Source organism: Oncorhynchus kisutch, linkage group LG13 (assembly GCF_002021735.2).
Source record: "Oncorhynchus kisutch isolate 150728-3 linkage group LG13, Okis_V2, whole genome shotgun sequence".
Classification (NCBI taxonomy): Eukaryota; Metazoa; Chordata; class Actinopteri; order Salmoniformes; family Salmonidae; genus Oncorhynchus; species Oncorhynchus kisutch.
This window is the reverse complement of record NC_034186.2, coordinates 15,926,806-15,952,356: the sequence shown is the minus strand read 5'-3', so window position 1 is coordinate 15,952,356 and position 25,551 is coordinate 15,926,806. Positions and strand designations below refer to the sequence as shown.

The 25,551-nt window shown below is 43.3% G+C and overlaps 1 protein-coding gene across 4 annotated transcripts in view; it reads right to left on the bottom strand.

Annotated features, from left to right (window-relative positions):
• syde2 (synapse defective 1, Rho GTPase, homolog 2 (C. elegans)) overlaps positions 1-25,551 on the bottom strand; it is a 67,383-nt gene that overhangs the window by 26,387 nt on the left and 15,445 nt on the right. For 3 of the 4 annotated variants that reach the window (XM_031785674.1, XM_031785676.1, XM_031785677.1), the window contains exons 3-4: positions 9,900-11,098; positions 1,458-1,584 (exon numbers count right to left, since the gene is read on the bottom strand). In XM_031785674.1, coding sequence (XP_031641534.1) covers positions 1,458-1,584; positions 9,900-11,098 — 1,326 coding nt within the window. The remainder of the gene's footprint in view (positions 1-1,457; positions 1,585-9,899; positions 11,099-25,551) is intronic. The other variant, XM_031785675.1, reaches the window with a different exon arrangement.

Here is a 25,551-nt window from a genome sequence, read left to right as displayed (position 1 = left end):
TTTGATCAGGCTAACATCCTTCTGCAGGCTGCAGCGAAGGGGAATATTGGACATTCACTCCAGTCCCAACATGGCCAAGCAGAACAGTTTAGCCCTAGTTTGTCATTGATAATGATAGAAACCAGTGAGGAATTACATTACTTCAAGCAGAGTGAAACTGGTTATAATGTGTAAATAATGGTAACCCTCAGTGCGTGAATTATGTTCAGGGGTCTGTGTGTGTGTGTGTGTGTGTGTGTGTGTGTGTGTGTGTGTGTGTGTGTGTGTGTGTGTGTGTGTGTCAGAGCGGGGGTGGTCAGAGCGAGTGGCATATCTAAACCTGGGGAAGGGAAATGAAGGAATGACCTAAATGCACATTGGTCTGGATGGTTGGCTGGCTGATGTGAGGGCTCTCCTCTCAGATACACTCACATGCTGGTGGTATGCTGACTGGAATGCTTTTACAACAAACAAAAACATGCAAGTAAGCATGCATGCACACACACATGTACACACACACATTTACACACACACACACACACACACACACACACACACACACACACGTAAATGCGAACGCACACACACATGCACAGACACATGTGTGACGTGTGTACAGTGCCCTCAGAGAGCATTCACACCCCTGGACTTTTTCCACATTTAGTTTTGCTACAAAGTGGGATTAAAATGGATTGAATTGTCGTTTTTGGTCAATGACCTACACAAAATACTCTGTAATGTCAAAGTGGAAGAAAAGTTATAACATTTGTAAAACATATATGAAAAATAAAACAGTAATATATCTTGATTAGATAACTATTCAACCCCCTGAGTCAATACATGTTGGAATTACCTTTAGCAGCGATTACATCTTACCAGCGATTAAGAGCTTAGCACACCTGGATTGTACAACATTTGGCCATTATTATTTAAAAAATTCTTCAAGCTCTGTCAAATTGGTTGTTGATCATTGCTAGTCAACAATTTTCAGGTCCTGCAATAGATTTTCAAGCAGATTTAATCAAAACTGTAACTTGGTTAGTCAGGAACATTCACTGTCTTCTTGGTAAGCAACTCTGTTTTAGGTTATTGTTCTGCTGGAAGGTGAATTCATCTCCCAGTGTCTGGTGGAAAACAGACTGGACCAGGCTTTCCTCTAGGATTTTTGCTGGGCTTTTTTCTTCAAAAACTCCTTATCGATCACAAGCATACCCATAATATGATGCATCCACCACTATGCTTGAAAATATAGAAAGTGGTACTCAGTAATGTGTTGTATTGAATTTGGATTTGCCCCAGACATAACACTTTGTATTCAGGACAAAAAGTGAATTGCTTTGACACATTGTTTGCAGTATTAATGTAGTGCCTTGTTGCAAACAACTTTCTAAAGGCATTGTACATGTCACACACACAGCAATAGTTTTAATAGGTGTTACAGGACAGAGGTTCTGATGCTATTTGCAGTGTAATGTTACCTGTAATGACGTTGATGTCAGGGTAGGTGTTTTCACAGAGCTCCACACCCAGGCTGTCCCTTTCAAAGGCCTCCCGAAGCTCCTTCTTTACTGCCGCTGAACCACACAGACGGTAGAGGCCCACAACCTGCAAAAACACATAGACAACCAGGTTAAATACACACAACCTGCAGAAACACACACAACCAGGTTAAATACACACAACCTGCAAAAACACATAGACAACCAGGTTAAATACACACAACCTGCAGAAACACATAGACAACCAGGTTAAATACACACAACCTGCAGAAACACATAGACAACCAGGTTAAATACACACAACCTGCAAAAACACATACACAACCAGGTTAAATACACACAACCTGCAGAAACACATACAACCAGGTTAAATACACACAACCTGCAGAAACACATACAACCAGGTTAAATACACACAACCTGCAGAAACACATAGACAACCAGGTTAAATACACACAACCTGCAAAAACACATACACAACCAGGTTAAATACACACAACCTGCAGAAACACACACAACCAGGTTAAATAGCCTCTCAGCCTCCAGTATTTATGCTGCAGTAGTTTATGTGTCGGGGGGCTGGGGTCAGTTTGTTATATCTGGAGTACTTCTCCTGTCCTATTCGGTGTCCTGTGTGAATCTAAGTGTGCGTTCTCTAATTCTCTCCTTCTCTCTTTCTTTCTCTCTCTCGGAGGACCTGAGCCCTAGGACCATGCCCCAGGACTACCTGACATGATGACTCCTTGCTGTCCCCAGTCCACCTGGCCATGCTGCTGTTCCAGTTTCAACTGACCTGAGCCCTAGGACCATGCCCCAGGACTACCTGACATGATGACTCCTTGCTGTCCCCAGTCCACCTGGCCATGCTGCTGCTCCAGTTTCAACTTCCACCTGACTGTGCTGCTGCTCCAGTTTCAACTGTTCTGCCTTATTATTATTCGACCATGCTGGTCATTTATGAACATTTGAACATCTTGGCCATGTTCTGTTATAATCTCCACCCGGCACAGCCAGAAGAGGACTGGCCACCCCACATAGCCTGGTTCCTCTCTAGGTTTCTTCCTAGGTTTTGGCCTTTCTAGTGAGTTTTTCCTAGCCATCGTGCTTCTACACCTGCATTGCTTGCTGTTTGGGGTTTTAGGCTGGGTTTCTGTACAGCACTTTGAGATATCAGCTGATGTACGAAGGGCTATATAAATAAATTTGATTTGATTTGATATACACACAACCTGCAGAAACACACACAACCAGGTTAAATACACACAACCTGCAAAATCACATACACAACCAGGTTAAATATACACAACCTGCAGAAACACAAACAACCAGGTTAAATACACACAACCTACAGAAATACACACACAACCAGGAAAAATACACACAACCTACAGAAAAACACACACAACCAGGTTAAATACACACAACCTACAGAAAAACACACACAACCAGGAAAAATACACACAACCTACAGAAAAAAACACAACCAGGTTAAATACACACAACCTACAGAAAAACACACACAACCAGGTTAAATACACACAAACTACAGAAAAACACACACAACCAGGTTAAATACACACAACCTGCAAAAACACACATGGGTCAAATACAGGCAAACAAAAAAACTGCAAAAACACACAACTAGGTCAAACACAAAGACAAAACATGCTAAAATCACTCACATGACTAGGTTAAATACTCACCGTCCCAAATACAGAGTGCAGACCCGCTAACATGAGTCATTATACCATTAGGGTTATACCATTATCTATATACAACAGTGTTTCCCCTAGGATTTTCAGAAGATAGTGGACGGGCGGAGGGAGGCACTTCTGGTGACTTTTAAAAAGACATTCTACTCCAAAATGCATAAAAATTATATGAGGTTGACAACATCTGAAATATAACTGATGTGCACCACTGCACTGTAGAAATTACGAGGAGCAAGCTGTGGCTGGACGCTCGTGGCTCTCATTCACGCCACTGCTTGCTATGTTTGCTACAAATATATGTTGTAACTTGTCACTCTGATCTTAAAGGGATAGTATAAGATTTTGGCAATTCAAATACAAATTGTATCCATGGGTTAAACAACTCTGAAAGTATAAAAAGGGCTTAATTGCCACAATCTGGCACTATTCCTTAAAAAGTGTAAAATATAAATAAACACTTGACTGAATTTGAGAAACCTTGGCTTAGATCATGTATTTCATCCCTCTCAAATCGTACTATGGCGCATTCTTCTGTCTCTTTTACTAAACAGGTATAAAAGAAACAGATCGGACAAGTAGGCGTGCAATGGATTATGGTCTTTGTAGTTAATTAACATTATTTCTGCGCTAAACTATGTAGAATATTGGCCTGTTGGAAACTACATCTCCCTACGACATCACAGACTTCGGGCATGATCTGATTTATCTCTACAGAAACTGCACAACGTGTGCATTGAGCTGACAGAATTATTTTTTACAAAATGGAATTCAAATAATTGAACCGATGTCTGTCAATTAGTTGTTTGAAAACCAAAATGTCAGTTAATTGCTCAGCACTAATGACTAGCAAGAATCCCACAGCTGTCAGTTCAAACCATGGCAGTCACACACTGTAAACAACCTCTTAGAGTAGCAACAGAGTAGTTACATGACCAGTGAAACCACCATGGAAAACCCATGGGAACACGGAGCCTGTGTGTACTGGCTGATCACATTATACACTGTTATGAACTGTTTGGAACTGTTATGAGTAGCTCAATGATACAGCTTCCTAATCTCCGGCCAGGGAACTGCCATGTTCCAGGTAGTGCAGCACCTATCTATGGTTCTGGGTGGTACGAAGCCTCTTTGCTTTGTTTCTTACTAAACAATAGGTTTAATGAGTACAATGCAGAAACCACGTTCTCTTGCATAACCCAGAGGGGTACTGCACTGACTGGACTCTTCACAACTGGAATTGGAAGCTAGCTAAACACCAACAAGCATAAAATACCTGTATTTATGGAAAATATGTTTGAAAAGGGTATTCTATAAATGATATTGTAAATTGAAATGGTAGAGTTTTGTCTTTCATGGAGTAATCAGAATTGTATGGGAAGGTCTGCTCAATCCAAGATGACAACTAATTGATTACAGCATTACCCCAAAAACGGAGGATGCAGGTGGCAGTTGGAGAAGGTAGGAAACTGGTCTGTCTGCCCAATATAAAGGATCAAAACTGGCGGAGGCAGGTGGCAGTTGGAGAAGGTAGGAAACTGGTCTGTCTGCCCAATATAAAGGATCAAAACTCGTGGAGGAATAAAAATAGTATAAATAGGAAAGTTTACCAGTTTTATTTTAGGCCCGGATGTTTACAGCTGTGCCATACAGATTGCAAAATAGTTGTGAAGAGATTTTTGATGTACCTATTCCATGGTACAGGGTGTATGAGTTGACATATAAAATGACGTAAGATTCAAGACTTTGTGCTTTTCAGCTCAAATTAGTATATAGAATGGTTGAGGGGCAACTCTTGGGGAACTGTAGGGGGGGTCTTGGAGGGCTGGTGGGAGATCTGTCAATGTGCCCTTGAGCAGGGCGTTGACCCTGGTTGCTTCTGTGTGTCGCTCTGAATGGGAGGCTGTTAGATGGCTAATATGATGTAGTTGTTGAGTGGCTTCACTGCAAGTATATTGTATGTTTTAAATATTCAATTAATTAATTAATTAATTATATATATATATATATATAAAATCAGTATATATATATATATTTTAAAAATATAATAATAATTTTAAAACAACAACAAGCATGGTGTCACACATTCCAACAACTAGGGGGTAGTTAACTGGACACAGATTATTCCTAGTCCTGGACTAAAAAGCATCTTCAATCGGGAATCTCCATTTAATTGGCTTTGAAAAAATATGTGCAGAAAAGTCTTCACCCACACCCCTTTGAGCCATTTCCTAACGGTATACAGTACCAGTCAAAAGTTTGGACACACCTACTCATTCAAGGGTTTTTCTTTATTTTTACTATTTTCTACATTATATAATAATAGTGAAGACATCAAAACTATGAAACAACACATATGGAATCATGTAGTAACCAAAAAAGTGTTAAACAAATCAAAATATATTTTATATTTGAGATTCTTCAAACTAGCCACCCTTTGCCTTGATGACAACTTTGCACACGCTTGGTAATCTCTGAACCAGCTTCATGAGGTAGTCACCTGGAATGCATTTCAAATAACAGGTGTGCCTTGTCAAAAGTTTATTTGTGGAATTTCTTTCCTTCTTAATGCGTTTGTGCCAATCAGTTTTGTTGTGACAAGTTAGGACTGGTATACAGAAGATAGCCCTACTTGGTAAAAGACCAAAAACCATCAAGTGCTATGATGAAACTGGCTCTCATGAGGACCGCCACAGAGGATAAGTTCATTCGAGTTAACTGCTCTTCAGATTGCAACAAGTAACAGACACATCTCAACATCAACTGTTCAGAGGAGACTGTGTGAATCAGGCCTTCATGGTCGATTTGCTGAAAAGAAACTACTACAAAATGACACTAATAAGAAGAAGAGACTTGCTTGGGCCAAGAAACACGAGCAATCTGTCCTTTGGTCTGATGAGTCCAAATTTGAGATTTTTGATTCCAACCACCATATCTTTGTGAGACGCAGAGTAGGTGAACGGATGATCTCCGCATGTGTGGTTCCCAACAAGAAGCATGACGGAGGAGGTGTGATGGTGTGGGGGTGCTTTGCTGGTGACACTGTCAGTGATTTATTTAGAATTCAAGGCACACCTAACCAGGATGGCTACTACAGCATTCTGCAGCGATACTCCATCCCATCTGGTTTGCACTTAGTGGGGCTATAATTTGTTTTTCAACAGGACAATGACCCAAAACAAACCTCCAGGCTATGTAAGGGCTATTTGACCAAGAAGGAGAGTGATGGTGCTGCATCAAATGACCTGGCCTCCATAATCACCCGACCTCAACCCAATTGAGATGGTTTGGGATGAGTTGGACCGCAGAGTGAAGGATAAGCAGCCAACCAGTGCTCAGCATAGTCCTTCAAGACTGTTGGAAAATCATTCCTCACTAAGCTGGTTGAGAGAATGCCAAGAGTGTGCAAAGCTGTCATCAACGAAAAGGGTGACTACTTTGAAGAATCTCAAATATAAAATATATTTGGTTTGTTTAACACTTTTTTGGTTACTATATGAGTTAGTTCATAGTTTTGATGTCTTCACTATACCTTTGAGTGGTACTGTATGTAAATTAGATATATATGTATTTCATTTCAATAAATGTGCAAAAATTTCTACAAACATGTTTTCACTTTGTCATTATATATGTGTAGATGAGTGCTAAAAATAGATTTATTCCATTTTGAATTCAGCCTGTAAACAACATAATGTGGAATAAGCCAAGGGGTATGAATACTTTCTGAAGCCCCTAGCTCAGGTACATAGCTGGATATCTACGGTGTTTACAGGCCTCCTGGTTCCAGGCCCTAGCTCGGTACATAGCTGGATATCTATGGTGTTTACAGGCCTCCTGGCTCCAGCCCCTAGCTCGGTACATAGCTGGATATCTATGGTGTTTACAGGCCTCCTGGCTCCAGCCCCTAGCTCGGTACATAGCTGGATATCTATGGTGTTTACAGGCCTCCTGGCTCCAGCCCCTAGCTCGGCACATAGCTGGATATCTATGGTGTTTACAGGCCTCCTGGCTCCAGCCCCTAGCTCGGTACATAGCTGGATATCTATGGTGTTTACAGGCCTCCTGGCTCCAGCCCCTAGCTCGGCACATAGCTGGAAATCTACAGCGCATTCGGAAAGTATGCAGATCCCTTAACTTTTTCCACATTTTGTTACATTACAGCCTAATTCTAAAATGGATTAAATTAGTCCTTTAGGTGTCTTTTGGCAAACTCCAAGCAGGCTGTCATGTGCCTTTTACTGAGGAGTGGCTTTCATCTGGCCCCTCTACCATAAAGGCCTGATTGGCGGAGTGCTGCAGAGATGGTTGTCCTTCTGGAAGGCTCTCCCATCTACACAGAGGAACTCTGGAGCTCTGTCAAAGTGACCATCCGGTTCTTGGTTACCTCCCTGACCAAGACCCACCTCCCCCGATTGCTCAGTTTGGCCGGGCGGCCAGCTCTAGGAAGAGCCTTGGTGGTTCTAAACTTCTTCCATTTAAGAATGACAGAGGCCACTGTGTTCTTGGGGACCTTCGATGCTGCAGAAATGTTTTTGTGCCCTTCCCCAGACCTGTGCCTCAATACAATCCTGTCTCTGAGCTCTAAGGTTTTTGCGCTGACATGTACAGTCAACTGTGGGACCTTATATATATGGAGGTATGTGCCTTTCCAAATCATGCCCAATCAATTAAATTTACCACAGCTGGAATCCAATCTGGTTGTAGAAACATCTCAAGGATGATCATTGGAAACAGGATGCACCAGAGCTCAATTTCGAGTCTCATAGCAAAGGGTCTGAATACTTATTTAAATAAGGTATTTATGTTTTATTATTTTTAATACATTTGCAAAAACTTCTAAAAACCTGTTTTTGCTTTGTCATTATGGGGAATTTTGTGTAGATGGATGAGGAAAAAATGTCATATAATCCATTTTAGAATAAGGCTGTAACGTAACAAAATGTGGAAAAAGTAAAGGGGTCTGAATACTTTCCGAATGCACTGTATATTCTTTACAGGCCTCTAGGCTCCAGACCCTAGCTTGGTACATAGCTGGTTATTTATGACTTTTAACAGGCCTCCAGACTACAGCCACTAATGTCTACACAGGCCACTAGCCACACTGTTTGTGACTGAGAGCTCTCTCTTCTGTCTAACATTTCTAAACCCCACTCACTCACACGACAGGGTAAAAAATGGGCAGATTAGCCTGGGATTTAGCTTAGTACAAGAGTAAACAGAAGTCACTGGGCACAATGAACAACAAGCCTATTGAGAAAAAGCTCTTTCTTTAGTTTAGGGTGAGTAGCAGCTCTGAGAGGAGAGAGCAGAGAGCACACAGACAGGCAGTAGTGTGACAGCTGATGGTGAAGAGGCCTTGGCCTTATCTGCTGCTGAGCAACACACACACACCAATAGGAAACAATGGTCTGTCCTTGCCTTAATTAAAAACAACAGAATGGTTTCCCGTGGTGAGTCAGAGACTTCCTGAATGAGCGAGCATGAGGACAGGCAGGTACCCATGCACCCCCACCCACCCACCCACCCACACACCCAGCCACACACACAGGCTTGTTGGACCCCTAACTAAGCCAATCAGTAGGGATGGGATTAGGCGATCTTGACAGATAGCAAATAGATGGATGCACCTGCACCATTCACAAACTTCTGACCCCCTTCTAGGAAAACAATGCACTAAAATTCACTGACTTTTTACTAAAGATAATAGAACTAGTGGAGCTGATATCAGATAGTTATTTGTCTCAACATATGTCATTTTCATCACATAGCAGGCACTCTTACACAGAGCAACTTGCAGTAGTGAGTGCAATCATTTCATACTTTCATTTTCTCCTTACTGGTCACCCATGGGAATCGAACCCACAACCCTGGCATTGCAAGCCTCATGCTCTACCAACTGAACCACACAGGACTATATCAGACAGATACATTTTCTGAAAGGGCATCTGTCTCTTACAAATACAAAAACACGCCTTACAGCAACCCCACACACATAACTCGCTTCTGGGACACCAATCAGCAGTTGTTTCAGAACAGCCACATTCATCCAGCACCTTAAAGGCTTTACAGCCCCAAAGGCCATGCATTTATGGAGACACTGAAATGAGAGTAGTCTCCATCTAGGGATACACATAATTATTTCTAAAGACATGCTATGCTGTGTGTCTGGCTCTCTCTGCATGCCTCTGTGACACCTCCTATACATTCCTGTGTAATCTGATGTAGATCCCCCCTAACCCCTCTCAAACGGAGCCCCTGGGGGACCCAGGTAAAGATGGCTCCAAACTGCATCTAGTGACAATCATCTCCCCTACACAAACTCTACCAAGTGTCTGAGTTATGTTTGTCTCTTGAATCAACAGAGAAAGGGAGAGAGAAATTGAGAAATAGAGAGAGGGGGAGAGAGTGAGAGAGAGAGGGGAGAGAGAGAGAAATGGAGGAGTACAAAGAAAACGCAACTAATAAACGTATTTGGCCAGTGGCTAAAACCATTAGCACATTGGCCAGACCTTACCTCAGGCCACTTGTTTTCTTTGTACTCCCCCATTTGATAGATTAGCTGTGGAGAGGCCCGGTGAAAGTAATTGCGAAAGACCCAAGGAGGTTGCCCCCCACCAAGGCGTAGCCTCTCACAAGTCTACCACCATTAGAGATGAATCCGCTAAATCTGCCAAACAAACATTAAACATGAACTCTCATGAGCTAAACTCACCTGGCAGCCTCTCTTCTCAATTTCTGTGATGCACTTTTCGATGAGCAGGGGCACCATGAGTCCTGAGTTCTCTCTCTCCACAACCCTCCAGGCCTCCACCCCAAACATCTGTCGCTCCCGGTCCCCATCGTAGCCTCCATCCAGGGAGTTCTGCCACTGCTCCATCAGGTTCAGCTTCACGTAGATCAGGCCTCGTGGCTCCAGCTTCACGGCCAGCTGATGACTCCTGGTCACCCTGAAGAGAGCCGGTAGCACCACAGTGCCATGACAGCACACCCGGTTCTTCTTGGGTGTGGGGTCCCAGCTGAACACAACTAGCTTCAGGTGCTGGGCGTTCTCCAGCTCGATGTTGAAGGTGTGGTCCATGTCTAGGAAGGTGGTCCGGCAGGTGAGCAGGGCAGTGCGTGCCTTGTTGACCGAGTCCACCTGGATGGCGCAGTAGACGTCCCGGGAGTCGACACGTGGCGGCTTGAGGTCCTCAGCGCCGTAGAAGTGCAGGCTCATCAGGCCTGAGATGTACTGGGTGCACTTGGGCTGTTCTGTGAAGGAGTAGTGGCGGAACGCGTCAATGTCTAGTTCTGTGCCGTGCAGCTTGGAGCTGCCACCTCCTCCTGTTACTCCTCCTGCTCCTGTTCTCTCTCCTCCTCCAGTGGCTGGGTCTTTCTCTTTCTCCTTCCCCTTGCCTCCCTTGCCCTCTGAGGACCTGTGCTTCCCAGACTTGGCCACCAGTTCTGGGGAGTCCCCGTCACTGAGGTAGCCCCCCTTGCTAGCCGACATGGAGGTCCCGCTGCTCTTCTTCTTGCTGTAACTTTGCTGTGTCGACACACTGCTGTCCAAGTGATATCTCGAGATCACATTACGGCTGGCGGCCGCCCCCTGCCCGCCCCCTGGGGACAACCTGGGAGGAGCGGAGCCTGGTTCTGACCCACTATTGGTTTTGGGACACTGGGTCCTTGTCTCTGATTGGCTGCTCGCGCTGGCTCCGTTACCGCTGGTGTTGTTGTTGTTGCTAGGGATCCCTTTGACGCTGAGCTTGCGGCTGAGTTCCGGAAGCTTCTTCATCTTCATGGAGAGTTTCCTGACGGTGCGCGGGGACTTGATCTTGTCCGGGAATGACCAGTTGAGGGAGCTTCCCTTCTTAGCAGGGTTGGGGCTGGAGGGAGGCGAGAAGCCGGGGGTGGCCAGGTCAGGGCCTTCTGCTGCAGTGAGAACAACAAGGACAGACAGAGAGAGAGAGAGAGAGAGAGAGAGAGAGAGAGAGAGAGAGAGAAAGAGAGAGAGAGAGAGAGAGAGAGAGAGAGAGAGAGAGAGAGAGAGAGAGAGAGAAAGAAAGAAAGAAAGAGAGAGAGAGAGAGAGAGAGAGAGAGAGAGAGACCATGTTGAAACTCACAGAGGTCACCAGAGAAAATACACGAAGATAGACACAACACTCAACATTTAGATACTAAAGAAGGGCACTGGCAAGATTTGTTGAAGGCTAAACAAATCTAAATTGAGTTATGTATATGTCATAGTTTTTAGACGTCTGACAGTTAGACAGGGGTTGACATGAGACTAATATGGGACTAAATTCAATTGCTTTACACCATCAGCAACAGCTTGCATTCCAGATCAGACCGTAACAAACTTCACCATTGAAAAAATAGGTCAGTTGTTAACTAAGAATGAACTCCTGTGATGTGGTTAACTAAATTAAATGCTAGGTAAATTCTAGATTACGGTAGATCTTATTAGCAAAGGTGTGAGCGAGCCAGGTCTCTGAAGAAAATTGTTACACAAAGAGGAATTAGACACTTCTGCTTCAGGGCTCAGGGCTAACGTTACTGAAGGGAGAACCCATTACTAACACATCCATTCAATGGTATGCATCTACAAGTTGCCTAAATTACACTCAGGAATGTTAGAGCCTGGAGAGAAGCTCCTAACCAGTAGTCTTGGGGCCAGAGTGAGAGTCTAGTCGAAAGAAAGCCTATGAAGTGGGACTGAATTTGGGAGCTCCTTCTCAGAATCTTTCCCCCAAGGCACTGTCCTTCAGTGGGCTCTGCCTGCCTCCATGATCCATCCATCCATCCAGCCATACTCTGTTTCTACAACAACAACCCACCCCTCTTGCGACAAACTATTCTATTAGTTTGTTTCAGTAGAAGTTTGTCAGGTTAAACAAATCCATCTGGCCTTCCCCAGCAGCAAGCCAGCACCAGGTGCAGTGGACAGAGAGGACATGGACAGGACAGCCCTTACCCTCCAGCCTCAGGCCAGGCCAGCTACAGTTTAGATGACTGAAGTGTCTCGCTGGTCCCCTGATGGGATTCTTGAGCCCGTTTCAAACAGAGAAGAGCACTTTTCGCTTTTCCCTTTCCTAATAGGATTTCCTCTTTTGCTAACCTTTCCCTTTTTCTATCCTCTCCCCTTTTCACACATCACAGGGAAATACCATCAGCTTCAAGGGACAGACTGTCCAAAACATGTAACATGGCTGAGGTAACTCATTTATATATTGTACAGAACCAGTCTGCATCACCACCATTTTAAGATAACTTTATGATTTGGTGCACTGCAGTACTAGTAGTATCTACATTCATGGCCTTCCAAGACAATAAGTCAGTAACTAGTACAACAAAAACTTGATTTAATTTCTTCAACATTCAGTTACTTTTTGAGCACAATTCTGTCACAGTTGAATATTTCAGCAATAAGGCCAGAGAAGGTGTGGTATATGGCCAATATACCACGGCTAAGGGCTGTTCTTATGCACGACATAACGCTGAGTATATTGGCCATATATCACAAACCCCAGAGGAGCCTTATTGCTATTATAAACTGGTTACCAATGTAATTAGATCAGTAAAACTAAAGCTTTTGTCATACCCGTGGTATTCGGTCTGATATACCATGACTTTCAGCCAATCAGAATTCAGGGATAAAACAACACAGTTGAATATAAGACATTAAATCACTCCAAAACACACTACAATGTGCTTATTCTCTCTTTACAGTTATCACTTGCGTATCATTTTCAGTTTTCTGTTTTCAAACCGCAAGTTCCTCCACACTGCTGAAACAAAGGAGTGATTCTGTTGGCTATTCATTGTGAAGAGAGCAAAAGAGAGGGAAAGGGGGAGAAGGAGAGTAAAAGAGAGGAAAGAGAAAGTAGAAGAAAGAGAGATAGAGGGAAAGAGAGTTAAAGAGTGAGAGGAAGAGAAAAAGAAAGCAAAGAGAAAGAGAGAGCACAGAAGAGGGTAGCATGACCTGCCAACATCCCCTGCTCTATTTTCAGAGTGGCCTGCTGTGCTATTCTGGAGAGAGGGGTAAGAGGAAGGCAGGGAGGGGGTAGAGGAGGTGTAGGAGGGTGTAGCAAGGGGGTAAGAGGGAGGCAGGGAGGGGGTAGAGGAGGTGTTGGAGGGTGTAGCGAGGGGGTAAGATGGAGACAGCAGTAGGGCAGAGTGGGTTGCTGCATGCATGAAGAGGGGCAGAGAGAAGACGAGAGGGGGGGGAAGGGGGTATGGGGGGGACAAAGGCACTCCTTGTACTGCGAATCAGAGGCCTGGCCAGTGAAAGGGGGTGTTATCTGACATTCCATAATAAACCATGTTTAGCCTCCATTCCCTTTCCTTAGGCTGCTGAATATAAATCCCTGTTAGCTAGTGGTTCCTGACAATAACAAATACCAGCACACAGAGGGGGAAAGGGGGAGAGAGCCGGACCAAAGGTGCAAAATACCTCTGGAAGAAGTGCCAAACAACATCTACGGTGCGTCCCAGATACTGAGGTTTAGGTTTGGCCAAACTCACATGCCTTCAATTGTATTTGGCAATTATCCTAAATCTAATGGTATGAACAGAACCCTCATCCACAACAACAGCCAACTGAGTTAAATCTGGTGGATATAACATTTACCAAGTAGAATAACATTACCTTTAAAACAAATCCAATGACTACTGTGCTGTTCTCCATAGTTCCCTCACTATTCTGTAGCCATTTACCCTGTGGCAACATCTACAGCAACGTCAGAGAGAAAGAGAGGGACAGACACTCGACACCCTCTACCTGAGGATCAGGGGAACTGTTTGATACTTAACCCCCGGGGGATGTTCATAGGGTCAAAGGGCAAAGGGTAGCATTCCGCACGTTGGAACCGGAGCTGGGTGACCAGTGTCGCCCCCATACACCCCCCTCTCCCTTATGACCGCCAAGGCCCACCCCGGGCAGACTGTCACTGACACCCCTCTAACAAAGAAAAGGAATTTATGGCCCTTGATTGCCTTTAAAAAAGTTCTGGGCCCAGACAGGTGCTAAGCGAGAGAGCGGTGTGTGTGTGTGGAAGGAGTGTGTGTATGTGTGTGTGTCTGTGTGTGTGTGTATATGTGTGGGCATAAAGAGAGACTGTGTGTGTGTGGGGGGGGCATAGTATGTGTGAATGCGGCAGTGTGAGAAAGTTACTGTGTTCTGTAACAGTAACTGTGCGTGTATGAGTGTACTTCCTCTGACAGAAGGTGATAGGAGACAAAGTTGGTGTCCTTAATTACCCCTAGGCAATTCCACGGTAACAGTGACTCATTTACTTGAAGAACAGTGCAGATGCAAAGTTTGATAACAGAATGATTGTTTGTGCTGTCATTCTATTACCAAACCTTGCATCTGCACTTTTCTTAAAGTAAATCTGTTTTTGCACCATTTTCTGTGGAAATTGTTAAAGCTGCCATATGTAAACTTTTTGTGCGACCCGACCAAATTCACATAGAAATGTTCCCATTCTTAAATTTCATTTTAGCAACTTTTACTTTCGGTTTGGTACACCAGCTTCAAACAGCTGAAAATACAATCTTTTTGGTTATTGAAATGATATTTCACAGCGGTTTAGATGGTACAATGATTTTTTACACTTGCTTGTTTTGTCACATAAACTGAAATTAGGCGAACTATTAACATTTTTCAACCAGGAAATAGAGGAACTATTTCTGCATATTGCAGTACTTGTGCATAGAGTTGTATGGTTTGTTTAAAGTTATACTTCGGGATTTTGGCAAGGAAGCCCTTTATCTACTTCCCCCAAATCAGATGCACTCATGGATTAGCAACATGCATGCCCCGGCCACCTAAAGATCTGTCTTTTCCAACCGTCTATTTGCTGTGTTTGAGTGGCCCAAAATCCCTTGTCGCTTAAATCTGGCTGGATTGATTGCTTTCATTTTACTCCTGAGACTCTCATACTCTTTGCTTGTGCCTGTCGTTATTCCCGTTAACGTTACAACCGCGTCAAACACAACCCAGTAATGGCTGAAATGGAATACATCGTCTTTCCGTTGAATCTATAAGAACACTAAAGCTTCGTCTGAGATTTAACGCCTCATCGACACTTACATCACAAGAAAGAGAAGAGACTTTTAATTCAATTTAATACAGTTGAAATGCTTACAAATTAGTTGCACTGAAATGAAAGCAAACTTTTGAAAATGAACACTGATTATAGTGATAGTATGTCTGATTTTGCAAACAATGTAAAGTATGTATAGATAGGTGTAATCTAGAGCCAAGCGTGTTGACTTGTTATCTGAGGGTATCCTGCTATTGACACATTTGTTGAATAATGCAACAGAATTTGACAACAACAGTAATTAATAAGGCAGTCTAGACAGTGCAGATAGGCTACAACAATCAATCAATTAAACGTATTTATAAAGCCCTTTTTACATCAGTCGATGTCACAAAGTGATATACAGAAACCCAGCCTAAACCCCAAACAGCAAGCAATGCAGACAGCACATTGTTGGTGTTGCAACCCTGTTCCACCCCTTTATGTTAATGTATTAATACATGCAAATACACCCAGTGTATTTATGCAAAAGCTGCACATATAACTTTATTTTAACACAAAATATATATAAAAAAATACCTGATAGCATTAGAAAATGTAAATATGAGTGCATTCTAAGAAGAAAAATTGATATTTGACATTATATTGAATACCTGAATTCCCAACAAAATTCCTGAACTTCATTTATTATTTGTCCATGCCAGTAAAATGTTTAATATGCTATAATTCTGTCAATATCTGATGGATTTAGTATTTTTTATTTAACCTTTATTTAACTAGGCAAGTCAGTTAAGAACAAATTCTTATTTGCAATGACGGCCTAGGAACAGTGGGTTAACTATCTTGTTCAGGGACAGAACGACAGTATCTTCATATATTGTCCAACTGTTGCATTTATTACAATTGTTTTTTAAAAACATTTTAACAATTTTGATGACTGTTGCTACATGGATACCATTTCTATGTCTCTGTATCCAGTTTGAAAGAAGTTAGAGGTAGTTTCGCGAGCCAATGCAAACTGCGCAAATGCTAGCTCGCAATTGCGCTAACGCTAGTTAGCAACTTCCTTCAAACTGCACTCAGAGACATAAAAAGGGTATCCACGGATTAATCTGACTCTGGGGAAGTAGATAATGACTTTCATTGCCAAAATCCCCAAATATCCCTTTAACTTTGCAATCATTGTTTTTTTGGGGGCATACATTTTAAAGTGAAAAACTGCCCTCTCCCTAGCAAACTCACACACTCATTATTGACACAAACAGAGAAGGAAAGAGAGTTCTCTAGTGCACTGTTCTCTGGCACCATATTCTCTAGTGCACTGCTTTTGACCAGGGCCCATAGGACTCTGATCAAAGTAGTGCACTGTATAGGGAATAGGCTGCAATTTGGGACACAGACAGAGACACTGTATTGGTGGCTCTCCTCTCCTTGAGGCCTAAATCATTCAGTGCTGGAATCCTTTCAGAGGCCACAGCAGCCACGGGAGGTGTTTCATATTCCCTACAGTGCACTACTGCACTACTTTTGACCAGTACCCTATGGGCTTTATAGTGTACTAAATAGGAAACAGGGTGCCATTTGGGATGCATCCATAGCCAGGCATGGCAGGCAGGCCCTATGCTTTCTATACTCCCAATAGCACAACAACATGGATACCTGCCAACGCAGCCTGTCTTGCTCTCTATGTAGACTAAGGCTACTGCCACAGGCATTCCAACTCAGCCCAGAGATCCTCTGTATCTCCAACAACAGTGTGTGTGTGTGTGTGTGTGTGTGTGTGTGTGTGTGTGTGTGTGTGTGTGTGTGTGTGTGTGTGTGTGTGTGTGTGTGTGTGTGTGTATATATGTATTTTCACTCTTGTGATCCCCAGAGTCAAAATTAATGAAGTGATCCTTCATTTACTGCAGCGCTTCACTTTCGCAGGCTGATCCGATCCAAACAACCATAAAAATAGCTCTGACCACATTTGACCCCAACGGCCCAACTTCCAGATTTCCTGTCCAGGCGCTATGGGAACACACACCTGCCTCTACATGCTCTCTATAGTCTATCCGTCATTATCCTCCATACAAACACAGCATTCAGCCAGACAAAGGAGCAGTCAATGACTGCCCTATGAGGAGTCTAGGGTGTATCCGGTTAGGAAAAAGAACCAACCAACCAGCCGGACAGACAGACAGAGATAGAAGGTCTAGTGTTGGACTGGGTCATTCTAATCTAACGTGCATAAATTAATTATTATTCAACAGACACTCTTATTATTCAAAGCCAGTAACAAAGTGTTATCCATTTTTAGCCACTTGTAATAAAGTAGCCATCTGTGCTAGCGGGTTTGGCTCGTAGTGAAGAGGGGATTGAGACTTTATAAAGGAGAAGAGAAGAGGAGGGTGATAGGATGTAGGCATCACAAAAACCTGAAAAAGGAGTAGGACACTATAGTTTCCCTCTCCATTCTACTATCCCCCTTTTATTCTAATCTAGGGCTTTCTTTTACAGGCTGCATGTGGACAATATGCATTACTGAAAGCAGTGACCATAATACCCCCATGTCTGTTCCTCCCTGTAGTCTGTGGAAAGCAGATTGAGTGACAGGTCTCAATTACTCCCTGTGGGGAGAGGGGTGAAACAATTCCATGACCAGTCAGTCAGTCAGTTAGTCACTCATGACTAGAAGGCCAAATCACACATCACAGCAGACATTTGTCCATTAAACTTAAGTTCTCAACCTTACCTCCCCTCCCAATAACCCCACCAACCAGCTAACAGTACACCCTATTTAACCGTGTTGTCTTAAGGGCCACTATGTTTAACAGCAGAGAAAAACCTCTAAATGATCTTTTTTCAGCTTGAAATTTGATTACTTTTCCTAGAGTGACCCCAACATTAGAAAAAGTGAAACATCGCCTTTGTTCATATTTCCATGAAAGCTGTACACCACCAGGGTACAAAGATTGTCTTAGGGTCAAAAAGTTATATAACTTTTTAACGTTTTTGTGGTGTGTAAAATCATTTACACACCACAAAAACTACAAAGACACACACACACACACACACACACACACACACACACACACACACACACACACACACACTGAGATATTGAGATTATACGTGCTACTGATGAACTCAGACAAAACTACAATTTTTTTGTGCATGTGCAGCATCTCCCCTCCACGACCTCACACATGACTCAAGTTCACAGACAAAATTAACAAAATTACAGACAAAATAAACATTTCTTGAAAGCATTGTTTACTAATGGGGAATGTAGTCAGAGGCTATAAAGGTGCTGCAGATGACAGTCCCCCCAGTTCTCTCTAAGCTGAAGCCACGATTCTCAGTGCACAACAGGTCATGGATCGGATTTTTTCAGATGTCCAGGAGGAACAAGAGAACAATGATTTAGAAGAGGAGGAGGTATCTGAAGAAGAAGATGGGGGAAGAATACAACCCAGAGCACGATAAATCATCTTCAGATGAAGAAGAAATCCCCCAAGCTGAAAGAGAGACATTTTTGTCAAAGAACAGCAAAATAACATGGTCCTTGTCACCATATGACCAGGGCAGGATGGCAGCACAAAAAGTCATAAGGATGACCCCATGACCCACAAGACATGCAGTTGCCCATGCCTAGGACATCACCTCCACATTCTACATGTTCATCACACCAGCCATAGAAGAAAATCATCCTGGAGATGACAAACTTGGTCGATTTTCCGTGCCACAATGCCACTGAAAGTCTTTCACACTTTCTCAAGAATGCTACGATTTGACAAGAGAGGTCTGGGAGAAGTGGGTGGAGCGTCTGCCGTACCTCTACGACCCTGAAGTAACAGCGTTGAGCAACTGGCTCCATTCAGAGGTACATTTTTATTTTTGTATCTGTAATGGAAGTGATTTTCACTGTTAATTGTATTATGTTTTGCTGTAATATCATTGATTTATGTGATTGTTTTCTGTGACACTGATACTAATTACTGATAGTAATCTCTTTTGTCAAAAGGTCGCTGTCCTTTCTGGCAGTATATGCTCAGCAAGCCAGCAAAGTATGGCATTAAGATATGTGTGGCCTGTGATGTACAATCCAGCTACGCTTGGAAGATGCAAGTCTACACAGGGAAGCCGACCAGTGGAGGCCCGGTGAAGAACCAGGGGATGCGGGTTGTGCTTGATGTGACAGATGGACTAAGGGGGCACAATGTCACGTGACAATTTCTTCACCTCTTATGAACTCAGCCAGCACCTCCTGAAGAGGAAGATCACCATGGTTGGCACAGTTAGAAAGAACACGCCTGAGCTCCCCCTGCACTCCTTGCAACAAGAGGGAGAGAGGCCTTCTCATCAAAGTTTGCCTTCACCCCCACCACCACTCTAGTTTCTTACCTTCCAAAGAGAAACAAGAATGTGGTCCTCCTGAGCACACTGCACAAAATGGCTGAGATCAGTGAGGACAGGAAGCCAGCCATCATACTGGACTACAACCACAACAAATGAGGCGTGGACAACGTTGACAAGGTGATTGGGACTTACAGTTGCAGGAGGATGACTGCCCACTGGACCCTGGTCATCTTCCATAACATGATTGATGTGTCCTCATACAATTCCTTCGTGATATGGAACAAGATCAAACCTACCTGGTTGCCTGATAAGCAGAACAAGAGGAGGGGGTTCCTGGAGCAGCTGGGAAAGGCACTTGTAACCCCACACATTTAAAGAAGTGAGCGCCTCCCCCGCACAGCAGCTTCTGCAGCACTTGTGAAAGCTGTTCAGGGGGCTGAATCTTGCCCTGATCCACCTGAGGCTGCAGCTGGGGCAGGCAAGAGGAGGAGATGCCAATTCTGCCCCCCAAAGAAGGACTGTAAAACAAATACTATGTGCTGCACATGTGAGAATATCTGCAAAGTCCATGCTCACACACTTGCATACTGTCCTACATGTGCTAATTAGAATTGACTGATTTATGTTCTTCACGTTTTTGTTTTGTATCTATTATCTTATTTGTATTTATTGTTGATGTTTATACACCTTGTGGGTGGGGGCAATGGCTCAAAAAATGGGAGACAACTACTATTTTGTAGTTGAATTCCTCGTTGTACAGTATATAAGAATATATCACTATGTTGCCAAAAAAGTTCAAGACTGTTATTGTTTCCCTTCAATAAAATGCATTCAAAACTACTTTCTGCACATTTCTGATACTTTCTTAGGCGATACAAGTGTTATCTCTTTCTAAAACAAATATGTTTACACCTATACAGTATCTTTAGCAAAAATAATAAACCTCTACTTAAAGAAAACAATTATGACCGGTGTGTTGTAATAAAAACAAGTGGTGTCCACTGATTAAATTCAGTCTTTCTGCATTGTGAAGAGGGAAAACCCACATATTCACAAAGTTTGTGATGAATGGCAGGTTGTTTCTTCATGCAAAATAGATTTGGGGTTTAAAATTCAATTAAGCTGCTTTATTTTAGGGTTTTAGTGAAGGCGGGGCATTTTTGACCATTAGGACAAGGGGAGTATACAGAATGTATAGGGTTAAGTCAGGGACATGTCTGATACATCGTCCTCCTGCAAACCCAAAACACGGCCTGTCACCCTGCCACTTCCTGCCGTGACAGCGTCTCGGCACTCAGGTCCTGTTACATCCCAAAGGATTATGGGAGTATTTTTACCACATTACAGAGACCTGGACACATACATCATCATCGTCATCCTCATCATTATTATTATTATAGGGCTCACCACCGTTCACAACCCCTGTGACTGACTGACGGATAAATAGGTAACGTCACCTCTCACTGGGGGCCTAGCTGGCACACACACAACGTAGTAACACACACAACGTAGTAACACACACAACGTAGTAACACACACAACGTAGTAACACACAACGTAGTAACACACACAACGTAGTAACACACACAACGTAGTAACACACACACACCCTTTCTCTTTGAGGACACGTAATGCGGTAGGTTCTTTTTTGTTGAGACACGGGTTGAAGTGTGGAGTGGCGTTGGCTAACCCACAGGAGCCGACCGCAAAGTCAACAACGAGCAGGGAGTTCCGGAGTGGAACACTGGAACACAAAACACTCACTGAACACTCCCCACCATGCACAACACAGAACACAGCAAGCAGCACATCTCCCAGATAACTAGGCGACCTACACTATCACAAGGACGCCACATTCCACACAACACAACAACATACTGACTCATTTATGATACAAGTTCCTGTAAATGCCTTTCTGTCTCAGTCACAGATCAATCACACAGAATTCACACAGTTCACAGAATAAGAACAGATAAACCAACATAATAATCATGCAACTTCTATCTACACAGAGGAGTCTTTCTACGTGCTTTCCCCTTTCATCGTTTAACCATGAAAGACTGTGGGAAATATCTGGAATTTCACACTGTACCATATCAAATGACAAGAGCAGAAAATAGCTTAGTTTTAATTGGTTATAATCAGTGTCTGTGGCTATTCCAGCATTCATGTGCTGGAACACTGAGACCCCACTCAGGCCCTGGCCTAAGGCTAATCCTGATCCTGCATGTAAAGTCTTTCATGACTGAGACTTTGGCCACTCAGCATGTGATGTCACTGTGAGCCGGGGCTTTGTTGTTACCCATTGGCCGAGCTCTAGCTGTTGGCCGCTACCTGTCAATCACGCTTGTGTTATGTCACTCACTCTCACAAAAAAGGTTCAGCGAGAGAATGTCCCCTCAGAACACATTGTTTTGGAGGGAATGTCCCCAACACAAGACTGGAGATGTAGGATGAAGGAGGTTCCAAAACATTTGCTGTTGTTCACTCAGACAAATGTAAAAAGTGTTTTAATACTTTTAAAACTTCTAACCAACTAATATTACCAATAGATATCTGGTAGTTTGCTCTTTTCACTAATACATTTAGTCAAAGTAAAGTGAGCAACACCAGTGCACATGTCAGGCTTGTTATGACTTTCATAAAGAACTTCTGTTGCTATGGCTGCTGCCAATTATGCGGAAGGGATAAGTATATCCTTGCTATTCAGCTTCGCTTTGTGTTCAACAATCAGAAAGCTCTTTTGCATGCCATAGAAGACAGTAGTTAAAAGTCATAATTATGGGTTCACTTCAAGATTTGTCAAAATGTCCAAACAACCGTGTTGCCACATCAGAGCAGTCAAAATAAGAAGTAAAAAAATGTAAAATACAACGTACTAAGAGAGTTGTGTAGGGGCTGTCATCACAATATAGGGGGTACACCCTCTCTGCCCAGAGTGGGTGAAACGCACTTTGGTGATGAAATGTTAAATCCTTATGTGAAGACAAATATAATTTTTTATGTTCTGAATCGTTCAGTGGGGTTTTTCAATCTTCGAAAAAGAATAGAAATTTCAAATTAAACTTATACTAAAATATGAAAATACTACATGTCATGTCTCTAAATCGATATCCCTCTTACCTCTATATTGTTTTATGTCCTGAGTATTCGAGAAGAAAGATGAGCCTGTCAGGTAGCCATGTAGATTTAATTATTGTACAGAATCCAGCCTTACTGACGCAAAGCAATTTCCCAAGTTTTTTGACCACTTTTGTGTCTTTCCTCCATTGATTTAGTCACCCTAATTCTGGCCATGCTACAAGGGTAAAACCTTCAATACAGTTTGGACAGATTATGATAGAGATAAGAAGTTGGTCAAAATATGCATTTTTGATTGGACACCCTACATAATAGTTAAAATCGTGTTGCGCAGTCTCAACACTGAAACACACACACACACACACCAGGCCTCAAATTTCCCAGCAATGAAGCCTAAAAGAATTCATGTCTTGTGGCCAAAGTGGCTGTTGTGCCCTTGGGCTGAATATAATAATTCCTTTCCTTTCTCCCGGCTGCCAATCGCCATGCTCCGAAGCAGCTCTCACTCACATGGTTCTCTCAAACATCTAAATTCTTATTAGCCAATGCCCGTCACATGATCGGGTCCTTCTCACAGGCATCCCCACTCAGAAGTAGGTTACAAGTGAAGACACACCGGGGATGCAAAGGAGCGCATCCTTCTTATCCAAATCCGAGGCGCATATTGAAGATGTTATTGTCCACATTTACTTTTCGTCAGCTAACAAGAAGAATAACGAACAGCAAAAGCACTAGCCTATGTCAATGTACAAACATTGACATATTCTATTGGTCAGCTTGTCCTTCTGTGCGAGAAAAAATATTCTAAACATACTCTGGGACAGTTCTGGGACACGATAGATCCCAAATGAATACAACCCCTGTACATTAAGAAAAAACTTTTAAAAGCAATGAGGCTGATGCAACAGATCAGAAGGTTTAAGCTTAAAATGTTGATAAACTATTTCAACAGGACATCGACCGAAGCACACTGCCAAGACAACGTGGGAGCGGATACGGAACAAGACTCAAAAACTAGCATGGGTTGGTAATATGACTAGGATTGTGCCTTTGGCTGCTGGACAATGAAAGAAAGTTGACAACATGAAAGAAATACTGGTTTCATTGACATATGAGGAAGTGTTAATAAAATAATCCCCTTAAAATTCCTATGGTCAGAACATGGTAAGACATGCATCATAAAATGGAGGGAAAAAACGGGACAGCAACAAATTCTAAAAGACTGTTTTTGCTTCATCATTATGGGGCATTGTGTGTAGATTGATGAGGAATCATTTTATAATCTATTTTAGAATAAGGCTGTAACAACAAAATGTGGAAAAAGTCAAGGGGTCTGAATACTTTCCGAATGCACTGTATGTCGACAGAATCAAGCCATAAGAATGATCCTAGATTATATTTGCCAAACATAACTGGTGTTTAGCCTAAATACACTGCTCAAAAAAAAGAAAGGGAACACTTAAACAACACAATGTAACTCCAAGTCAATCACACTTCTGTGAAATCAAACTGCCCACTTAGGAAGCAACACTGATTGACAATAAATTTCACATGCTGTTGTGCAAATGGAATAGACAACAGGTGGAAATTATAGGCAATTAGCAAGACATCCCCCAATAACGGAGTGGTTCTGCAGGTGGTGACCACAGACCACTTCTCAGTTCCTATGCTTCCTGGCTGAATGCTGGCGGTGCTTTCACTCTAGTGGTAGCATGAGTCTACAACCCACACAAGTGGCTCAGGTAGTGCAGCGCATCCAGGATGGCACATCAATGCGAGCTGTGGCAAGAAGGTTTGCTGTGTCTGTCAGCGTAGTGTCCAGAGCATGGAGGTGCTACCAGGAGACAGGCCAGTACATCAGGAGACTTAGGAGGGCAACAACCCAGCAGCAGGACCGCTACCTCCGCCTTTGTGCAAGGAGGAGCAGGAGGAGCACTGCCAGAGCCCTGCAAAATGACCTCCAGACTCCATGAGGGTGGTATGAGGACCCGACGTCCACAGGTGGGGGTTGTGCATACAGCCCAACACCGTGCAGGACGTTTGGCATTTGCCAGAGAACACCAAGATTGGCAAATTCGCCACTGGCGCCCTGTGCTCTTCACAGATGAAAGCAGGTTCACACTGAGCACATGTGACAGACGTGACAGAGTCTGGAGACGCCGTTGAGAATGTTCTGCTGCCTGCAACATCCTCCAGCATGACCGGTTTGGCGGTGGGTCAGTCATGGTGTGGGGTGGCATTTCTTTGAGGGGCCGCACAGCCCTCCATGTGCTCGCCAGAGGTAGCCTGACTGCCATTAGGTACCGAGATGAGATCCTCAGACCCCTTGTGAGACCATATGCTGGTGCGGTTGGCCCTGGGTTCCTCCTAATGCAAGACAATTCTAGACCTCATGTGGCTGGAGTGTGTCAGCAGTTCCTGCAAGAGGAAGGCATTGATGCTATGGACTAGCCCGCCCGTTCCCCAGACCTCAATCCAATTGAGCACATCTGGGACATCAGGTCTCGCTCCATCCACCAACAGACTGTCCAGGAGTTGGCGGATGCTTTAGTCCAGGTCTGGGAGGAGATCCCTCAGGAGACCATCCGCCACCTCATCAGGAGCATGCCCAGGCGTTGTAGGGAGGTCATATAGGCACGTGGAGGCCACACACACTACTGAGCCTCATTTTGACTTGTTTTAAGGACATTACATCAAAGTTGGATCAGCCTGTAGTGTGGTTTTCCACTTTAATTTTGAGTGTGACTCCAAATCCAGACCTCCATGGGTTGATAAATTTGATTTCCATTGATAATTTTTGTGTGATTTTGTTGTCAGCACATTCAACTATGTAAAGAAAAAAGTATTTAATAAGAATATTTCATTCATTCAGATCTAGGATGTGTTATTTTCGTGTTCCCTTTATTTTTTTGAGCA